General features: G+C 49.6%; 2 protein-coding genes across 3 annotated transcripts in view; one reads left to right on the top strand and one right to left on the bottom strand.

The window, feature by feature from the left end:
* The first annotated feature begins 4,405 nt into the window (after nt 1-4,405).
* Trappc5 (trafficking protein particle complex subunit 5) lies at nt 4,406-8,972 on the top strand. The gene is made up of 2 exons (XM_076923772.1): nt 4,406-4,551; nt 7,081-8,972. The coding sequence occupies exon 2, from the start codon at nt 7,090-7,092 to the stop codon at nt 7,654-7,656; it is 567 nt and encodes a 188-aa protein (XP_076779887.1). The 5' UTR covers nt 4,406-4,551; nt 7,081-7,089; the 3' UTR covers nt 7,657-8,972.
* Nucleotides 8,973-9,792: 820 nt separating this feature from the next.
* Nucleotides 9,793-19,405, bottom strand: part of Fcer2 (Fc epsilon receptor II) — a 12,446-nt gene continuing 2,833 nt past the window's right edge. The window contains exons 2-12 of one of the 2 annotated variants that reach the window (XM_076923770.1): nt 19,092-19,205; nt 17,970-18,089; nt 17,730-17,783; nt 16,604-16,666; nt 16,337-16,399; nt 16,096-16,158; nt 15,937-15,999; nt 15,740-15,829; nt 11,565-11,716; nt 11,338-11,444; nt 9,793-11,023 (exon numbers count right to left, since the gene is read on the bottom strand). In XM_076923770.1, the coding sequence (XP_076779885.1) occupies nt 10,825-11,023; nt 11,338-11,444; nt 11,565-11,716; nt 15,740-15,829; nt 15,937-15,999; nt 16,096-16,158; nt 16,337-16,399; nt 16,604-16,666; nt 17,730-17,783; nt 17,970-18,089; nt 19,092-19,113 (996 nt within the window). In that variant the 5' untranslated portion in view covers nt 19,114-19,205 and the 3' untranslated portion in view covers nt 9,793-10,824. The other variant, XM_076923771.1, reaches the window with a different exon arrangement.

Here is a 19,405-nt window from a genome sequence, read left to right as displayed (position 1 = left end):
GGAAGAAGTGGAACAACAAAGACAAGAGGCATAGGCAAAGGAAAAGGGAAGAGAGGGGAAGGGAAATAAAAAAGTCAGCATCCGTTATCAACATTTATTTATCTATAGGCAGAATCTTGGTAATATTGCTTAGGCTGGCCTCAAATTTCTGAACGGAAGCAATCCCTCTGCTCCAGCCTCCGGAGCAGCAGGGATTAATTGCAGGTGTAGACTGTCACGCCCAGCTTCCTTAAGAGAGCATCAGTATGATAGCACAATAATAGTTTGTGTCTCAGTTAGGTTACTATTGCTGTGATAAAATACCACGACCACAACAACCCCGGGAGGAAAGGGCCTGCTTGGCTTCCATGCTCACATCACAGCTTCTCATCTGAGGAAGTCAGGGCAGGAACCTGAGGCAGGAACTGAAGCAGAAGGCAGGGGGCATCACTGCTTACTGGCTTACTTATCCCGTTTTCTTATACAACCCAGGACCACCTGCTAGTGAGCTGGGTCCTCTCTCCCACGTAGGCAAGTTGATAAAACCCACCAAAACAATGCAGAAGGTATTAACTGAAAAAAATAGTATTTTGGGTCTAGTAAGATGGTTCTGTGGATAAAGGTGCTGGCTACCAAGGCTGGCGACCTGAGTTTTACCCCCAGGACTCAAAGAGTGGGAGAACTGATTGCCAAAAGCTGTCCTCTGACCTCTACTCACACCATAGCACCCATGTGTGTGTGTGTGTGTGTGTATGTGTGCACACACACACACACAAACACATATGCACACAAGATAAATAAAAATGTAATAAACTTATTAAAAATTTTAAAATAGATGTATTCATTTTATTCTATGGGTGTTTTGGCTGCATGTACACCTGCATGTAGGTATATGTACCACATGTATACCTCATGTCTGTCCGTGGAGGTCAGAAAAGAGCACTGAATCCTTGGAATGGTTGTGAACTGTCATATGGGTGCTGAGAATTGAACCTTTCCAAGAGCAACAAGTGGTGGTAACCACTGAGCCATCTCTCCTGTACCAAAATGTCCTAAAGCATTTAGAGAATAGTATTTTGGGCCCAGGGATAACGTCCTCTGTAAAGTGCTTGCTGCACAAGGATAAGGGCCTTACTTCAATTCCCCAAATCCAGGTGTAAGGCCAAATATATAGGTGCACAACTGTAATCCCAGAGCTGAGGAGACAAAGACAGGGGGATCTCTGAGGCTCATGGTCCGCCGTCATGGCATGTTCCCAGAAAGAGAACATATTTCAAAAAAAAACGAAGCCAACGCCAGGTGTGGTGGTGCACGCCTTTAATCCCAGCACTCAGGAGGCAGAGGAAGACAGGGTCTGAGTTTGATATCAGCCTGGTGTAAACACTCAAGGTGTCTGTTGGCCTCCACAGGCATATGGCCTCTTCCTCCTCTTTCTTCTCCTTTTCTTCTCTTTTGAGACAGGGTCTCATTATGTAGCCATGGCTGGTGTGGAACTCCCTGTGGAGACCAGGCTGTCCTCAAACTCAGAGAGAGCCACCTGCCTCTGCCTATTGAATGTTGGTCTTTATTACGTAGTTTATTTTTAAAATGTTGAGTTCTTTAGCTAGAGATTCCCATGTTGTTTACATATCTTCTTATAGTTCTTTTAATTCTTCTCTCAGCTATCACCCCCCCCCCCACAGCAGTTTCACCTCCCTCCTCTCCTCCCAGCCCCTCCCTCCCACCTTCCCTTCTTCCCCCCAGACCCACTCCTTCAGGAAAGGGCGGACCTCCGAGGGATATCAACCAATGAAGCTGCAGTAAGAAGACTAGGTATTTCCTCTTGTATTTATGCTGGACAAAGCAGCTCAACAGGAGGAAAAGAGTCCGAAAAGCACGCAAAAGAGTCAGAGAAAAAGAGCCTGCTCCCCTGTTAGGAATCCCACATGCAGACCAAGCTACACAACAGAACGTAGGGTCAGAGGACCTATGTCTGACCCACACAGGCTCCCTGACTCTCTGTGAGTCCCGGTGACCCCTGCTTAGTTGATTCTGTGGGTTCTTTTCTTGTGTTGTCCTTGACCCCTCTGGCTCCTCCCCTTTTACAGAGCTCCCTGAACTCCGCCTCATGTTTGGCGGCAGGCTCTGTATCTGTTCCCAGTCGTTGCTGGATGAAGCCTCTCTGATGATGATTCTGCTAGGTTCCAGTCTATGAGTATAAAATAGTGGTATTTATTTAAGCTTTGTGTCCCTGTGCCTGGTACATGCACATTTCTGAGTGTATCTGTTATGTTTTATTTTTTTTTAAAAAAAGAGCCAAGGATATGTTTGATAGAGTCAGGTGTCACTGGACCAGGTGGGAGGGGAGGGTGCCTTGTCCGGCTCATGCTGCGGCATCCCTTCCCCCTTCCCCCTGAGGTTGTACAGAATAGAGTTTATTTAGGGCATGGGAAGAGGAGTTAGGAAGGGAGGAGAGATAGAGAGGGAGAGAGAGAAAGAGAGAGAGGGAGGGAGATATCGGTCAGGAATGTGTGAAGAGAAAGGCGGAGGGGATGGGGAGAGAGGGAGAAAGAGGTCAGGGAGAGAAAGAGAGTAAGAGTAAGAGAGTGAGGGGGTGGGGGTGGGCGAATAGCTCTTTTTAGAGTAAGCTAGGCCTACCTGGCTGTTGCCAGGTAACTGTGGGGCAGAGCCTAGAAGGAATGATAATATTATCTGCACTCATACACACATATACACACAAACAACACAAACACAAATAGTTTTAAAACGAGCTTAGGTTGAGACGTGGCTTAACAATACAATACTTGCTAAGCACATGTGTGGCCCTGAGTTCCATCCCTAGCACAGAAAACAAAACAAAACAAAACAAAACAAACAAACAAACAAAAAAACAAATTAGCTTACTGTTTTATACCTTTTTAAATGGTAGGATTTTTTTTTTAAAGAAATTATTTTTTTTATTTACATCCCCGTCTCCCCTCCTACAATTCCTCATCCCATTCCTCCTCCCCCTTGCCTCCTAGAGGGTGCTCCTCCTACCCCACCAGGCATTTCCCTTCCTTGGAGCTCCAAGTCCCTCAGGATCAGTTGCATCCTCCCCCACTGAGGCCAGACCAGGCAGTCCTCTGCTATATATGTGCCAAGGAGCCTTGGAGCAGTCCAGGCATTGTGGCTGGTTGCTGGCTCAGTCTCTGGGAGCTCCCAGGGGTCTGGGTAAGTTGAGACTGTTGGCCTTTCTATGGGGTTGTGCCCACTCCTTCAGCTTCTTCAGTCCTTCCCCTAATTCAACCATAGGGGTCCCCGACTTCAGTCCAACGGTTGGGTGTAAGTAGTTGCATTTGTCTCAGTCAATGCTAGGAATTTTTATATTAAGCATGTGGGGCAGTGGCACGGCTCAGCTGTAAAGCACTTGTCTAGCCAGTGTGGGGCCCTGGGTTTTCATCCCAGCACTGTAAAAGAGATAATTAAACGTGCAGCTGACTTATGCAGGTTGGAGATATGAAGAGACTCCAGGAGAAAATGACCTACATTTTTTCTGCCTCTTGTATTTCCTTATATCAAGATCAGCTAAACACAGGAAGCTCTGGGCACACACGTCACCTTAATTTTGTGGTCATGTTGGGCTACATAGCAAGACTGTTTCAAACAACCACCAACCAACCAATATACAGCACAAAAAAATTTAAGGGGCTGGAGAGGTATCTTAATAGATAAAGCACAATCGTGAAGACCCGAGTTTGATTCTGAGTACCTACATTAAAGCAAAACAAAACAAAACAAAACACTCCCCACCCTCCAAACCGGGTGTGTTGGTGCACACCTGTAACCCCTGAACTGCCAGTGAGATGCTTGTGAGGCAGACAGATGGATTTTCGGAGATGCTTGCCAGTTAGCAGAAATGGTTACCCCAGGTTCAGTAGTTAGACTCTGTCTTAAACTAAGCTCCAGAGCAATAGAGACAGACACTCAGTGTCAACCTCTCGCCCTCTGCACACAGTGTTGGGCACAGGGGACACACTGACACACAAAGGAAAAATAAGGATGGTCAGATGCCTCCGCACATAAAACTACTACTACTAAAGCATTGCAGCTACACCTTCTGTGAAAGATGGAAAAACACCCCCAGGTCAAGTGTTCTCCTTCACCCACAGGTACAATCACGTGTTGTGAGAATAACAGGGTAAATTGCGTGAAAATACATCACATCCACAGCTCGCGTTCGTACATACATAAGAAAACAGATGCCGGAGGGCATGCACATGCTCCTGAGGCAGAATACTTTGCATACTACCTTCTTGCTCAAAGGCCAGCTCTCAAAGTAAGACCAGTGCAGACGAAGCGTTCCGGGCCTCTGGGCTGGGACACGGGCGCCCCCTTGCGGCCGCTCTTGGTCACCGCATCGCCCCGCCCTCCGTGCACACACAGGCTAGTCCACGCACGCCTGCGCACTCACAGGCCTTTTACGACGCCATCAAGAAGTTCCGCTGAACCTACCGCTGCACAGTTCCGGTTGAGACCTTTCCTAGACCGAGAACCTACTCCGGCGCGCACGGGCCTCGTCTTATTTCTGTGCGTCCCGAGCAGCGTTCCCGGGTCAGTCTGCTTTGGGTTTTCCTGGGGGTGATGCGGGTTCCGCGGTCCCAGCCGAGCGTCGTAGAGCAGCCGAGTGGAGCGTTCTGCACGGTTCCCTTCCCCGGCTGGGGAGCCGGACGGTCCATCCTAATCCCCCAACACCCAGCCCCTGGAACATGCTTTGTAGGGACGGGCTGTCGGCTCCATTCCATCCCCCAGAAACGATGAAGGCTTCACCTGGAGACAAATCAGGGTCCTCAGTCTCCGGATTCCATTTTGGTCTCTCTTCACGGTTGTGGCTCCCTACTGCCGGCACGGGAGGCCCAGAGGCTCTCAGCGCTTCCTCCTGGCTCCTCCACTAGTTTCCCCGTTATCCGTGCAGTTTTCTAGAGAGTTTGTGGGAGTGTGAGTTCCCAAGGGGATCTCTTTTAGAGTTAAGGGTCACCGTGGAAACGGCTTCCTTCGTGACAAGTAGACACTTCCGCCGCTCTCCACCCTCAGGTTATAGGCTTGGGGGTTTTCTGCACCCCCTCCTGGCGTGGCTTTGACTCACCCCTGTCCCTTACTGCCACACACTATTCTGGCTTTCCTGGGGTGGTTGGGTAGGAAGAGTCTTTAGGATAGCCAGGGCTGGAGCACATGCCAACTAGGGAATCATCATTGACTGTCCTCTGTCCCCTCTCCATTCACCAACCCCACACCCCCACGCGCCTCCGCTTTAAAGACAGGCTGTGTTAGTGCTTTTCTCCTTGTTGCGGTAGTCATATATACCCGACAAAAGCAACTAAAAGAAGGAAAGGTCGGTTTATTTGTCCATTGACAATGGTGGCAGCTGGCATTGCATCCGCAATCGAATGCGGGCACTCAGATCACTTCATTCTTTTTATTCAGCCTTAGGGTGGCGATGCCCATATTCAGAATGGGGCTTCCCTCTCTGGAAATCCAGAGACGTGTTTTCATGGTGATTCTAAATCTAGGTAGTGAAGACGAACCATCACATGGGAGCTCACTGTGGCTTAGGCAGTCTTGGAACTCACCCGGGCCGGGCAGTTTCTGTCATCTTACTGCCTCAGCCTCTGGAGTGCTGGGGCTGCAGGTGCCCACGTCCACAGTTTCATGGACTCTTTGTATTCTCTTCACCTTTATTTCTTATTTCTATTTATTTATTTATTTATTTATTTATGAGCAGTTCCTCTGTGTAACAGCCCTGGCTGTCTTCAGGCTCACAGAGATGCCTCTGCTCCCTGAGTGCTGGGATTAAAGGCGTGCACCATGCCTGGCACCTTGAGCTTTAACCCTTCCCCTGCCATGTGCCAGCTTCTTAAAAATTACATTTATTTATTCATTGCATGTTTGTATGCACATGTGTGTACTGGCGAGTGTGCCTGGAGATAAGGGGACAACTTTTGAGAGTGAGATCTCTCCTAGGATTAAACTGGGGTTATCAGGTAAGTGTCTTTACCTTCTGAGCCATCTTGCCAGCCCCACTGATAGTTCTCTGGGAAGACTTCCTATTTGTTTGAGCTTTATTTTATGTGTATAGGTGTTTTGCTTCTTCTTTGTATGTGCACTGTGTGTGTGCCTGGTGCCCTCAGTGGTCAGAGGGTCTACTAGGTCTAGTTACAGGGCGTTGTGAATTACTGTGTGGGTGCTGGAATTCAAACTCAAGTCTCTCTATAAGAGCAAAAAATGTTCTTAACTGCTTAACCCTCTCTCCAGCTCTTTTTTTTCTCCTCCTCCTCCTCCTCCTCTTCTTCCTCCTCCTCTCCCCCTTTTCCTTCTCCTTCTTTTTTTGTGGCGACAAGGTCTCATGTACCCTAGGTTGGTCTCAAACTCCATAGGTAGCAGAGGATGACCTTAGACTCCTGATCCTCCTGCCTCTGCCTTCACCTCCTGAGTTCAGGGATTACAGAGTCGTGCTGCTATACCTGGCTTTATGCAGTTCAGGGAATCAAATCTGGGATTTCGTGTGTGCTAGGTGAGCACTGAGCCATATCCCCAAGTGCTTTTCTTGAATAGTGCCTTGGGTCTCCAACTTTGGGGTAGTTTCTATTGCTTCCTGTTATTTCCCTTGGAAGATTTTTTTTTTTTTAAATTTTCATTTTTAATTATTCATATGCATGTGTGTCTGAGTATGGGCCTTTGCATGTGAGGGCCGTGCAGAGGCCAGAGGCATTGATTCTTCCTGGAGCTGGTTACAGGTGGGTGTGAGCCTCGTGAAGTGGGTGCTGGGAACTGACGTCACGTGCTTAGCAAGAACGGTAGTACATGCTTTGAAGTGCAGAGCCCTTTCTCTAGTCCTCATTTCTCTTCATTTCCCCATCGGCAGGCCAGATTGTAAAGCTCTCGCTCTAGAATTTGTGCTTTGCTTGCTAAACGTTATGGGGTATGTTTTACCAGCAATTTTAATGTCCGCTTCCCTTCTCATCTGTTTGGCACTATAGGGCTCAGCGCTGGTACAGATGGGTTGTATGGGTATCCTGGTTCTCCTTCTGGTCCTTGGTACCAGGCCTCATCCACCCATCGTCCTGACTTTTGGTCTCCCTGCAGGACTGCATCATGGAGGCGCGTTTCACACGTGGGAAGTCGGCGCTGCTAGAGCGCGCACTGGTGCGGCCCCGCACTGAGGTGAGCCTGAGTGCCTTTGCCCTTCTCTTCTCCGAGCTGGTGCAGCACTGTCAGAGCCGCGTTTTCTCTGTGGCTGAGCTTCAGGCACGCTTGGCTGCCCTGGGCCGCCAGGTGGGCGCCCGAGTCCTAGATGCCCTGGTGGCCCGCGAGAAAGGTGCCCGGCGTGAGACCAAGGTGCTGGGTGCATTGCTGTTTGTCAAGGGCGCGGTGTGGAAGGCACTGTTCGGCAAGGAGGCGGACAAGCTGGAGCAGGCCAATGATGACGCGCGCACTTTCTACATCATTGAGAGGGAGCCTCTCATTAACACCTACATCTCTGTGCCCAAGGAGAACAGCACACTGAACTGTGCCAGCTTCACAGCGGGCATCGTGGAGGCTGTACTCACGCACAGCGGCTTCCCTGCCAAGGTTACGGCGCACTGGCACAAGGGGACCACACTCATGATCAAGTTTGAAGAGGCTGTTATTGCCCGAGATCGGGCCCTGGAGGGACGCTGACGCCTCAGGAGATAAAGGATGAGCAGATCCCGTTCCCAAGCCTGTGTTGTGTCTTGTGTAGGGGCGTCAGATCTGCCCAGATCCTGATCCTGGTCCCTAGTCCCAGACTGAGGGAGTCTGAAGGCAAGCTTGTCAGGCATAGATGAAGAGTAAGGAAGTGGACAATGGGCTCACTTGGCTTCTGGCTTTCAGATAAGGTTGGAGGCTTGGATGTACTGGGGAGATAGGGCACCTATGGAGTTATCATTGGAGCTTGCAGTCTGGAGAGGTGGGGGCAGGGATATGAGGTTAAGAGGGACCAGCAAACTGCCAGTGCTATAGCCCAGTTTGTAGAGTGCCCTGGGTTTGATTCCTTATGCCACATAAAATGGGTGCAAATTGTCTCATCCCAGCACTAGGAAGGTAGAGGGAGAAAGATCGCCAGTTCAAGGCCATCCTCTGCTGCTTAGCAAGTCTGAGACCAGCTTTGGCAGCACAGGACTCTTTCTTAAACCAGTGTGAAGCAGGGGTTCTCTTCTCTTGAAACTCAAGTTTTCCTCAAATCTTCATTTGTTCTAAAAAACCCCAAAGTCAGATAATAAAAGGGGTGGGGTGTGGGTGTGTGCCTAAACAATAAATCTGGTGGACATTGGCTACTCAGAGTGGGTTGTGGACTGTCCGCATCAGCACCAGCATCCATATCAAGAGTCAGCATCACTGACCCACCTGCAGGATCACTGGTCCACCCCTAGACTTACTGGACCAGAAGTTTGCATTCCAGCCCCTTTCTCAGAGGTCTTCCTGGGATTCTCATTTTGAGACACGGCACTTCAGGGCATCGGAGTCACCTGAAGGACTTAAAAACGCAGGTGGTTTCAAAACAACAAAACTGTAGGTTTTACCCCTACAGTCAGATTCTGCAGTTTTGGGGTGTGCTTAAGAATTTGTTTCTGGTATATTCTGGAGAGCTGCTGGGTGCCCCAGGGATCACATTGAGAATAGTGGCACACTAGCCTCTCAAAGGGAGAAGAGCCCAGAACCATCTGGAAACTTAGGAGGGTTTTAAGGGTAATATTTAAAAAGTGTATTCTGAGACAGGTTTCTGTCCACACAGGCTGGCTTCAGCCTTGCTGTATATTTAAAGATGACTGAATTCCTGACCCTTCTGACTCTACATGAGGTTGAGTGTTTAGCTTAGTGGCTCATCACATTTACTATTTTAAGCAGAGTCTGAATTACGCTTTCCTGGCTGACCTGGAACTCACTGTGTAGACCAGGCTGGCCTCACACTCAGAGGTCTACCTCCCTAGTGCTGAGATTAAAGTTGAGCACCACCACCCTTGGCTGTTATTATTATTATTATTATTATTATTATTATTATTATTATTATTATTATGACTTTATGTGTGTGTCTGTGTGTACATTTGTGAACTTAAATGCAGGTTACTGGGGGCCACAAGCGGGTATCAGATTTAGAGTTGTTGCAGGTGGCTCTGAGCCATCTGGTGTGAGTGTTGCTGTCTGAGTCCCCCCAACCCCCCATCCTAAGGAAGGGCAGTGTGTTACTCACTGCTGAGCCATGCCTCTAGCCCTCCACCTTATTTATAAAAATGTTTATTTTGCGTGTGCAAGTGGAGCCAGAGATTGATGTGAGATGTCTTCCTCAGATGCACTCCACCTTAAACATCTTAAAAAACGTGTCCACGTATGTAAGTGCGTGGGGCTGCAGACAGCTAAAGAGGACAGCTTTTGGGACTTGGTTCTTTCCTTCCTCTCTACAGACTCGGGAGACAACGTAGGTCATCGCCAGCCTTCTCATCTTTGTTTGGGTCTCACTGAATGGTCCAGGCTGGCCTAAAGTCACAGCATCCAGGCAAACTTGGATTATAAGCAAGCAGCAACATACCTAGCTGGGGATCACGTGCTTCGGAGCCTCACTCCTACCCCTACTTAGCGTGTTATAAGGATATAGGAAAAGAAATAACTAAGATGTAGAAAGTATAAATTCCATATCAATTGTGCATCATTCTCATAGAGAGCTTTGGGTACCAAGTCTCTGAAACTGTCAGCTTATACCTGAAGGAGAACCCTGCTACTCCCGGCACAGCGGGAGTTCCCTCCTGTACCCCAGATTAGGCACAAACCACACCCAAACACTTGTTTTCACAGAGAGATCATTTATTAAGCAGGGAAGAAAAATGAAGTGGCTGCTTTCTGCCTGAGTCAGAAAAACAGCAGCCACACCTTGCAGGTGTAATTTTTATGAAGAGAAAAACGTGTCTGTTAGACTGAGCTATGATGCATTGAAATATTTTGATTGGCCATGTTAATTAGGTGAAACAAAGGGGGCTTTGATTGCTAGATTTCAGTACTTGGATAGCTGGGCCGTGGTGGTCAGCCGCAGGAGGAGGGAGTGGCCAAATAAGGGAACAGACCTTGGGGGCTAGTTTTAGGACTGTTACCTAACAGCTTTGAGCAAGACAGAGGGAATGGGGGAGAAGGGCAAGGCCTCCTGGAGCCAAGGCCGCCATGTTGGAGCTGGCCAGAGTCCCTTCAGTACCTCCCACACCAGGAGCACATTTGGGGCAGCCTCCAAGGAGGGTAGGAATGCTGGGGACCAGCCACAACCCAATTTCACTGTTGCAAACTTTTTTTTTTTTTTTGGTTTTTCGAGACAGGGTTTCTCTGTGTAGCCCTTGGCTGTCCTGGAACTCACTCTGTAGACCAGGCTGGCCTCAAACTCAGAAATCCGCCTGCCTCTGCCTCTCAAGTGCTCACTGTTGCAAACTTGATGGGAAGACTCACTTCTGGACCCTGGGGAAAGGGAAGCCTCTGTTCTCTGACAAAGAGTAGAAAGGGAAGCTTCCTTTGAAATCTTTGTTCTCAGCAGTTCCCTGGTTGGCTCAACTGCCCACGTACATGCCAGTAGTCAGGGAGCTTGCACGGCTGGGCCTCAGGTTGGAGGAGGACAGACGGAATGGGATGGTCAGCTTAGCTGGAGAGCAGTGGAAGCTTTCTGGGTAGCTGGCAAGAGCTGGCACCCACCGGGTGCTTCAGTATGGATGGGAATGTAATCATAGTCTTGAGTCACAAAGAGGAGCCCAGGCCTTGATAGTGGTATCCTCGAGGCCTGGCTGTTGCCATGGTAAAGGTAGAGGAGAAATCCAGAAGAGGGTGGGCAGAAGTTTGTCAGGGTTCATTTCTCGGGGTGGGTCCTGTTGGACTCACAGAGGCTAAGGGGGCAGATAGCTCGCATGTTGCCAGCTGCTCACACACCCAGGCATCCAGGTAGCTGCGGCAGAAGGCGTCATTCCACTGGCCGGATCCCCGCATCATCACACAGTCTTCACCCTGGCCCCCGTTGTTGGGCTCCCCCGGATTCCAGTTGCTGCAACAAGAAACACCTTCAGTCATAGGATGTGGGTAGGGAAGTGTCCCCTCTCTGCAGACCCGCCCCCATTAGCCTCCTTCCGGAGCACAGGTTCCACCTTTGGGGATCTGTACCTGGGCCACCTCCATTTCTGTACTCCCTCCACCCATGCAGCCCAAGAACCACCTTTCCAGTCTTTCCTCAGGCCCCTCATCCTTTCCCTATAGCTAAGGCGGTCTAGGACTTCCCTCCATCTGCAGTCCATAGGATCCTTTCCCTGAACTCCGGACTGTGTTTCTCCTGCCTCACTTGTTTCTCAGAGTTCCCCTTACCTATAACTCATGGGGCTCCCATCGGTCCATAGGAACTCTCCCTCCATATTGAGATCCTGGAGGCCAATCCAGGAATCCCTCTTGTTGATGTGTTGCGTCAGGAAGTCCTAGGTGGAGGTAGATATAGGGTCCTTGCCATCCATTCCAGAAGGCCAGGGTGTGATCCTATGCCCCACTCCCCCCACCCACTGCCACCCTGCTGCCCACAGTCCCTAGGGCCCAAGTACCTGCTCCGTTTGACTGTGGATGCTGACTAGCCGCCCTTCCAAGTTACTGCAGGCGAACCTGGCCTGGAGCCACTGCTTGGAGCCTCTGCCAAAGTAGTAGCACTTCTGTTGGAAATGGAGCCAGTTCTTGGGACATATGTTGCATGCAGTTCCTGGGGGGTGGGGGTCACAGGTTGAAGAGAGGCTCAGGAACACTGGTGGTGGGTAATGTCTCTCCTGCAGTCACCCAGGGATCTGGGCTGGAGGAACTGTCCTGTCCCTCCAAGGTTAAAGCCTAACCATGCCAGTCTGCAGATTGCTTTCTGCATGGGATCTCAAAACCGGCCAGGTCTTCGGTGAGACCTTCTCAGCCACTCACACTGTCAACCACAGACACCTCAGTGGTTAACAGAGTGGCACTTGTCACTAACCTTATCATAAATACCTCAACAACTGGGGCCAGCAACAAACAGCCAAGGCCAACCACAACTCAGCCACCAGCATTATGAAACACTTTCAGTTCCAAAGTTACTAGCATCTAACAAACACGTCCATGGTTAGCAATATCTTACCTACTAGAAACATTACCACAAACATGCCAGCCATATGTCATCCCCACCCCACAGACACCTTAGCTACCAGAACCATCACCACAGATACCTCAGCCACATCCCACCCCCACAGATACCTCAGGTACCCCCACCTCCACAGATACCTCAGGTACCCCCACCTCCACAGATACCTCAGGTACCCCCACCTCCACAGATACCTCAGGTACCCCCACCTCCACAGATACCTCAGGTACCCCCACCCCCACAGATACCTCAGGTACCCCCACCTCCACAGATACCTCAGGTACCCCCACCCCCACAGATACCTCAGGTACCCCCACCTCCACAGATACCTCAGGTACCCCCCCCACCACAGATACCTCAGATACCCTCATCTCCACAGATACCTCAGGTACCCCCACCTCCACAGATACCTCAGGTACCCACCATCTCCACAGATACCTCAGGTATCCCCACCTCCACAGATACCTTTACTACCCTCACACCCAGTTACTCAGCTACTCTCCACCTTCACAGATACCCTAGCCACCTCCATGCCCCTAGACCCTCTACTCCCAAAGAGACCTCAGACATCCCTATCTCCACAGGCACCTCGGCTACCTCACTACAGATAACTCAGCTACCCTCTTTCCCCACAGAGACCTCATCTATCCCCAGCTCCACCGACACCTCAGCTACTCCACACCCCCACAGAGACCTCAGCCACTCCCACCCCAACAGACACTTTAGCCACAGCACCACCCCCACAGACACCGCAGTCAAAGCAGAAATTAAGAGCATGTATGGCTCTTGCAGAGGACCCAAGTTCTGTTCCTAGCACCCACATTAGACAGCTCACAACTGCCTGTAACTCCAGCTCTTTGCTTCTGGTCTCGACAGATAAAAACTTCAAAACTCACTTGCCCAGTACCCACACCTTTGCCTCATAATTAAAAATAAAGTAGATATTAAAAATAATCAAAGGCTATTTGACAAAAATCAAAAGAAAAAAAAGAGTAAGGGAGGGAGGCAGGGAGGGAGAAACACACACACAAACACAAAGAGAGAGAGAGAGAGAGAGAGAGAGAGAGAGAGAGAGAGAGAGAGAGAGAGAGAGAGAGAGAGAGACCCAGAGCTGAGCTCAGATTCCAAGGACCAGATTTGTGTGTGGGAGATGCCTCCGTGGGTTGAGCACTGAGTGAGCACTGGGCCTGAGTTTGGATCTTGTGGATGAATGCATCAGCAATTCTAGTGGTGAGGTGGGAAGCAGAGTGAGTGTATGTGGTATGTGTGTGCTGTGTGTGTGGTCTGTGTACATGTGTATTTGGTGTGTGTTTATGTGGTCTGTATGTGTGGTGCATGTGTATGTGATGTGTGTGTAGTGTGATGTATGTTGTATGTGTATATATGTGATGTGTGTGTTTTGTATATGTGTGATGTGCATATGGTGTGTATGTGTGTATATGTGAGGTGTGTTGTGTGTGTATGCGTAGTGTATTCGCACGTGTGGACTAAGAGAAAGGGTAAGTGGTTAGAAATCTGTGAGCCATGAATGTGACCTCCTCATTCTCCACCCCAAGAAATCACAGGGGTTTTCTGCTGGGATCCCCAGAGCCACACGTCCCAGGGGATGGGGACTCCTTCTGACCAAGCAAAGTTCCTTCCCCTTCTCTTATCCCTTTGGGGCAGCTGGGACTTTCCAGAAGTGGAAGGGAGAAAAGTCAAGGGCAATGCAGCACCGGTGTAAGGAGGGCGACACTGCAATCTCAGTGTTCTTGTCCTGTGGTACAGGCACTGCAGTGGCTCTTGCTGCAAGCTAGTTAGCTTGTCGGGGTGGGCATTTCCACCATCTGTGCTGTTCCTGGTGATGATGTCATGTCCCTTAGCACTGAGTGGGCCAGTCTAGGGGGGCTGCTTTGGTGAGGGTGAGGTGGCACAGAAGAAGAGGAGACATTATGGGGTTATGGGAACATGGAAAAAGAGGAGCCCCTCATGCTGAAGTCTGGTAGGAGCCCCTCACCAGCAGCGAGGCAAGACTTTCAGCACAATTACTATTTGCTTTGAAGGCTGCCTGCATAGAGACAATGCACGGATATCTCTATATTCTTTCCATATATGGATATTTTATATTAAGACAACAACGAACAATGATCTCAGGTTGGACTTCATCTAGGACTACCTAACAAGACTGTTGTTTCTGTTTACAGTAAAAAAAAAAACAACAAAAAAACCCTGTCTTCTTGCACCCCTGTAGGTCTTTCATCTTACTAATTGTCAACCTCTTGGAAACTGCCCTGGGTTCATTTAAATTCTCTGGGCTGAGCAAGCATGAGGACCTCAGTTTGGATACCCAGAGTTAAAGCTGGTTAAAGCTGGTTAAAGCTGGACATGACAGCATGAACCTGTAATCCCACCACCCCCATGGCAAGGTGGTGAGGCAGAGGCAGGAGAACCCCTGGACACCCATGAGTCAGCTAGCCTGGCATACGCAGTGGTTAACAACAACAGATCCTGTCGCAAACAAGATGGAAGGCAAGGACCAACTCCTGAGATTGTCCTTTGACTTCCACATATGTCCCATGCCACATGTACACATCTCCCCACCCCCCTACACAACACACACCCACATACACATAAACACATATCACATACACACCCATATCCACACCCTCTTGCCACCAACACACACACACACACACACACACACACACACACACCACACACACACACACATACACACACACACACACACACACACACACACACACACACACACACACACACACACACACATCTTTAACAGGCCTATGAAGATAACTTCAAACCCCACCAAATCCCACCTGTGATTACTGGAGAGAGCAAGATGCTGGTGTGTGCGAAGCCCACACTTGGCTCTGTTTTTTCTTCTTAGGGATCCATTCTTTCTCTTACCTCTTGTGCTTACATCTGTGTTAGGGCTAGTGAGATGGCACAGTGGCTAAAGGAGCTTGCTGCTAAGTATCCAGACCTGAGTTCAATGGCCAGAACCTAAGTGGTAGAAGGAGGGAACCAACTCCCGACAGTTGTCCTCTGACCTCCACCCATGTGCCATGGTGTGCATTTCCTCCACACATACATGCACAGAATGTAAATAAAATGTAAACATAATTTAAAAATTCCTGTTAAAATCTCTCTGGATAAACCCTGATTCTTTATCATATTGACTTGACCTGAAATTCTTCTGTGAGTCAAAGACAAAGATCCTGTTTTACTTGAGTTGAGATCCCTAGAGAGTTGAGGAAACTCCTCAGGTTGCTTCCAGGGGTCACAACATAGAGCTGTCCCTCTGTCCCTGCCACCCCTGACAGGGCTCCTGATGAGCATGTCTCCCTGCCTGGCTGGGCAGACCACAGGAATGGAGGAAAAGCTAGTGGTGGCTAGCTTTATCCTGGAGGATGAAAACTGGACTCCACCCCCATCAGCAGAGGGTGTTCTTCTATGTCTCCATCTGTCTTGGTCCCCACATCAACTCTGATCCACGAACATCACACGAAACCTCAGTCACACCATGCCACACAATTGTGTTAGCACAAACACCTTACAGGGCACACCCAGAATGTCACAGCATTTGGTTACAGGTCACCATTGATGGTAGGTCAAGCTCACCCTTTGACATCCGTATCTCTATCCACAGCTTTGCCACCTCTTCCTGGATTTTCTCCAGAGAATCTGAGGCTGTGCGCTTCTCATTCAAGCCTAGGGAGACCAGAGATGGGTGCAGCATTCAGGGACTGACTGGCATCCCCAAGGACCACTCCTTTCCCACTCGGTTTGCCCCTTTCCCTTGGCCATTCAAATCTCACCCAGGGATTTGATGTCGACTAGGTCCTCTTGGAGTCTGTTCAGATTCTGGGAGAGTTCAGAGTCTGAAAGGTGTAGAGATGGGTGCAGATTCAGACACTGACTGGCTTCTCGCAGCACCACCCCTTCCCACTCGGTTTGCCCCTTTCCCCTGGTCTCACTCTGGGATTTGACGTTGATTAGATCTTCTTGGAGTTCAGTCAGGTTCTGGGAGAGCTGAGAGTCTGAAAGGTGTATGTCTGGTCTTAGAGATACTTATCAACTGGCTCACCCTGAGATGCTGCTCCCTCACTTCTCTTTCCTTTCATCCCCCACCCCCAATCCTGACCCTAGCCTCCAGCCCCCTGCATCCACATGGTTCTTGGGATGGGGGGCTTCCTGCTTCCTCCCACCCTGACTTACCCTGAGCTCTCATTTGCTTCTGTTCAGCTTGGAGCTCTTGCAAGTTTTGTGACATCTGAACAGCTGCCCAGAGAGTAGCACTCAGTGATGACAAGGTTCCTTCCTGGAGAGTGTCCCCCGCCCCCAACTCTTCCCCCATTGACATTAGGGCTGCCTCCTTGCTGTGTGGTTTGCAGTAGGGCATGGATAGCCACCACTGACTGTTCAAAGCCATTCCAGCCCTTTTTCCCTTCCCCAACCCAAAGCGACAGGAGGTGACTGGCTCACCCTGGGACTTCTGGGTCAATTGATTACTGTGGTATTTTTGTAAGTCCTTGGTAACATGAGAGACTGGGACAGAGGGAGGAAGAAGAGAGGTGTTTTTAAGAATCACGAAGACCCACTTTCCACCCATCCCTTCCCCCTTCCCTCTCCCTCTTTCTCCTCTCCCACTTTGTAGCTCATATTGCTTGCAGTCCTCCTGCCTCAACCTCCTGACACAACAGGCAAGCATGCACCCCCACACCCAGTTAAGGTTGTACTTCACCCCAACCCTCAGTTCAGGGACCTCTTTCATATCACCACAGTAACTGCAGTTTTTACTTTAAGATGTATACATTTTGCACAGAGCAAGGGAGAGGTCTGGGCTACAACTGAATGATCAGGTATGTCCTCCTTTTCCTTTGGGATTAAATATGAGAACAGTAGCCATCTTTTCTGAGGACTTTCCTCCCCACCTCCCTTTCTTTCTTTCTTTCTTTCTTTCTTTCTTTCTTTCTTTCTTTCTTTCTTCTTTCTTTCTTTCTTTCTTTCTTTCTTTCTTTCTTTCTTTCTTTCTCTCTCTCTCTCTCTCTCTCTCTCTCTCTTTCTTTCTCTCTTTCTCTCTTTCTCTCTCTTTCTTTCTTTCTTTCTTTCTTTCTTTCTTTCTTTCTTTCTTTCTTTCTCTCACAGGTCTCACATAACTCAGGATGGTCTGGAACTCGAACTTCCGATCCTCCTGCCTCCTCTTTTCAATTGCTGGGATCATAAGAATGCACTACAGGGCCCAGTTACGAAGCACTGGGGATGGAACCCAGGGCACTCGCTCTGCCGACTGAACTACACTCCCCAGTCTCAAAGGCTTTCTTTATCTTTCTTTCTCCACTCGGTAGCTCACTCACACCCATGGTACAGAAGGGTAAACGGAGGCCCAAGTGGTTTCGTGAACCCTGCCATCTGAACAGATATCAGATGAGAGACAACCTTGCTTCTCCAGACTTTGAAGAAGTTTTCTACTGAGATGGGGACTGTCCATTGGCTCCCTGGGGGAGAGGGTGCCATTGAGGCAGCCCACACAGTGGTCACTGGCAGGAAAATGACAATAGCTGACCATCCCAGCCTGCACTTCCGTTACCTCATCTTGACCCATTCATACCATTCTGGATTGCAGTGTCTCCCAGCTGTTTTAGATTCTTCTCCGTTTCCCAGTCTAGGGGGTCAGTGGGAAGAGGATCAGACAAAGAGGATAGTTATTTGTCAGCTGGGGTTGGGGGGTACAGGTAGGATCAGGGGTGCTGGATGACAGGAGACATTAGGATGAATCAGAAGATGGGGAGGTCAGGTGGCCTGGGGATGGGTACAGAATGGGAAGCTATGGGACTGTGGATGTCCTTACGCCATAGAAGAAGCAGGGCCAGCAGGCCAGCCCACATTGCTGTGCTCAGCAGCCCCACCAGCATGAGCTGTGTCCCCTGTCTTGCACAGCAGCAACGCTTCCTAGGAGGCTCCCAGTATCCTGTTGGTAGCATAGAGAGTATTGATGGGTACATGAGGGTATGGCCTCCGCCCCTAACTGTTTCCCTATCACTCAGAGTCTCAAAAGCCAAGGAGTGTATCTAGAGCCCTGCCTGAAGCAGAGGGTCTCAATGGACCCAGGCTCCTTTTTCCTCCATTTTCTGTACATGCAAACTGTCCATCACTGGGTCTACCTGTATGGTGTGTGCCCATCGATTCTCCTTAGCTCAGTCTATGTCCTATCTGTGTATCTCTGAGCCTGCCTCTCTGGACTTTAGCCTATCCAACTAGAGTCTGCCCACAGTCCAGCAGGCACTGAGTCTGATTTCAGTCCAGGTCATTTCCAGAGAGACAGACTTAGAGCCAGAAGCAGAGATCCACCCTTCTCTCTTGCAACGCTGGTTCCCCAAGCCTCAACTCTAGAGAGGTGCTCCTCTTTCTAGTCAGTTCTGACTCCCAACTCCCCATACTTTAGCCTTGATCCTCAAGTCCTAGCTACCTTCCTATCTGCCCCTAACCCTGAGCCCCTTCCCCAGTTATAAGACACCACATCCCAATCCTTGCCCCACATCAAAGTCCAATCCCCAGATACCACCCACACTCTTCAGACTTCACCCTGATACCCGAGCTGCCCGCCAACTCTGTCTTGATGTTTTCCCATGCAGCTCCCCAGCTCTTCCTTACCCTGGGTTTGAGAATTCATTCTGAATTCCAAGTTCCCGTTCAAATTGGCTTTCAACTTTATCTGACCCCCAGCTGTCCAGCTGGAGCTGAGTTTTGTTGGGAAGGTATTGAGTCACAGAAGGGAGGGGCCTTGAATTTCCCTGTTCCACGGGAACCGTGGCTGTGTGCCACGGGTGTCAGTCAGTGCTTACCTCCCCACTCTATCTCTTGGGCCTTCTTGGGAATTCACCTTCTTTGGGTAAAGAGGGACTGAAGAGCCCCTCCCCCAACTCTCCTGGGCAAAATGAGTGCCAGCATTGGCACCTGGGAATCTTCTTACCTGAGTATTCATTTTCTTCCATGGCAGTTTTGCTTGGGTCCTTTCAGTGATGGGACATGCACTATCTGCCAAGGTACTTGTTACTCCGCAGGTGGTCACAGCTCTGGAAGTGACCTGGTCAATGGGCATTAGGATAAGGTGTCAAACTCTCATTATGGGTGTAGGACAGTGTCTGGGACTTGAAGGTTCCAGGAGCCTTGACTGATTTTGTTTAGTCTACAAGTTAAAAATAAATGTGATGATCTTGGGAGATGAATGTAATCTGGAAGCCTGAGACCACAAGTTGAGTAACCAGAATGTACCACACAGGAGGC

Source organism: Arvicanthis niloticus, chromosome 24, assembly GCF_011762505.2.
Source record: "Arvicanthis niloticus isolate mArvNil1 chromosome 24, mArvNil1.pat.X, whole genome shotgun sequence".
Taxonomy (NCBI): Eukaryota; Metazoa; Chordata; class Mammalia; order Rodentia; family Muridae; genus Arvicanthis; species Arvicanthis niloticus.
This window is presented reverse-complemented; position numbering and strand designations above follow the sequence as displayed.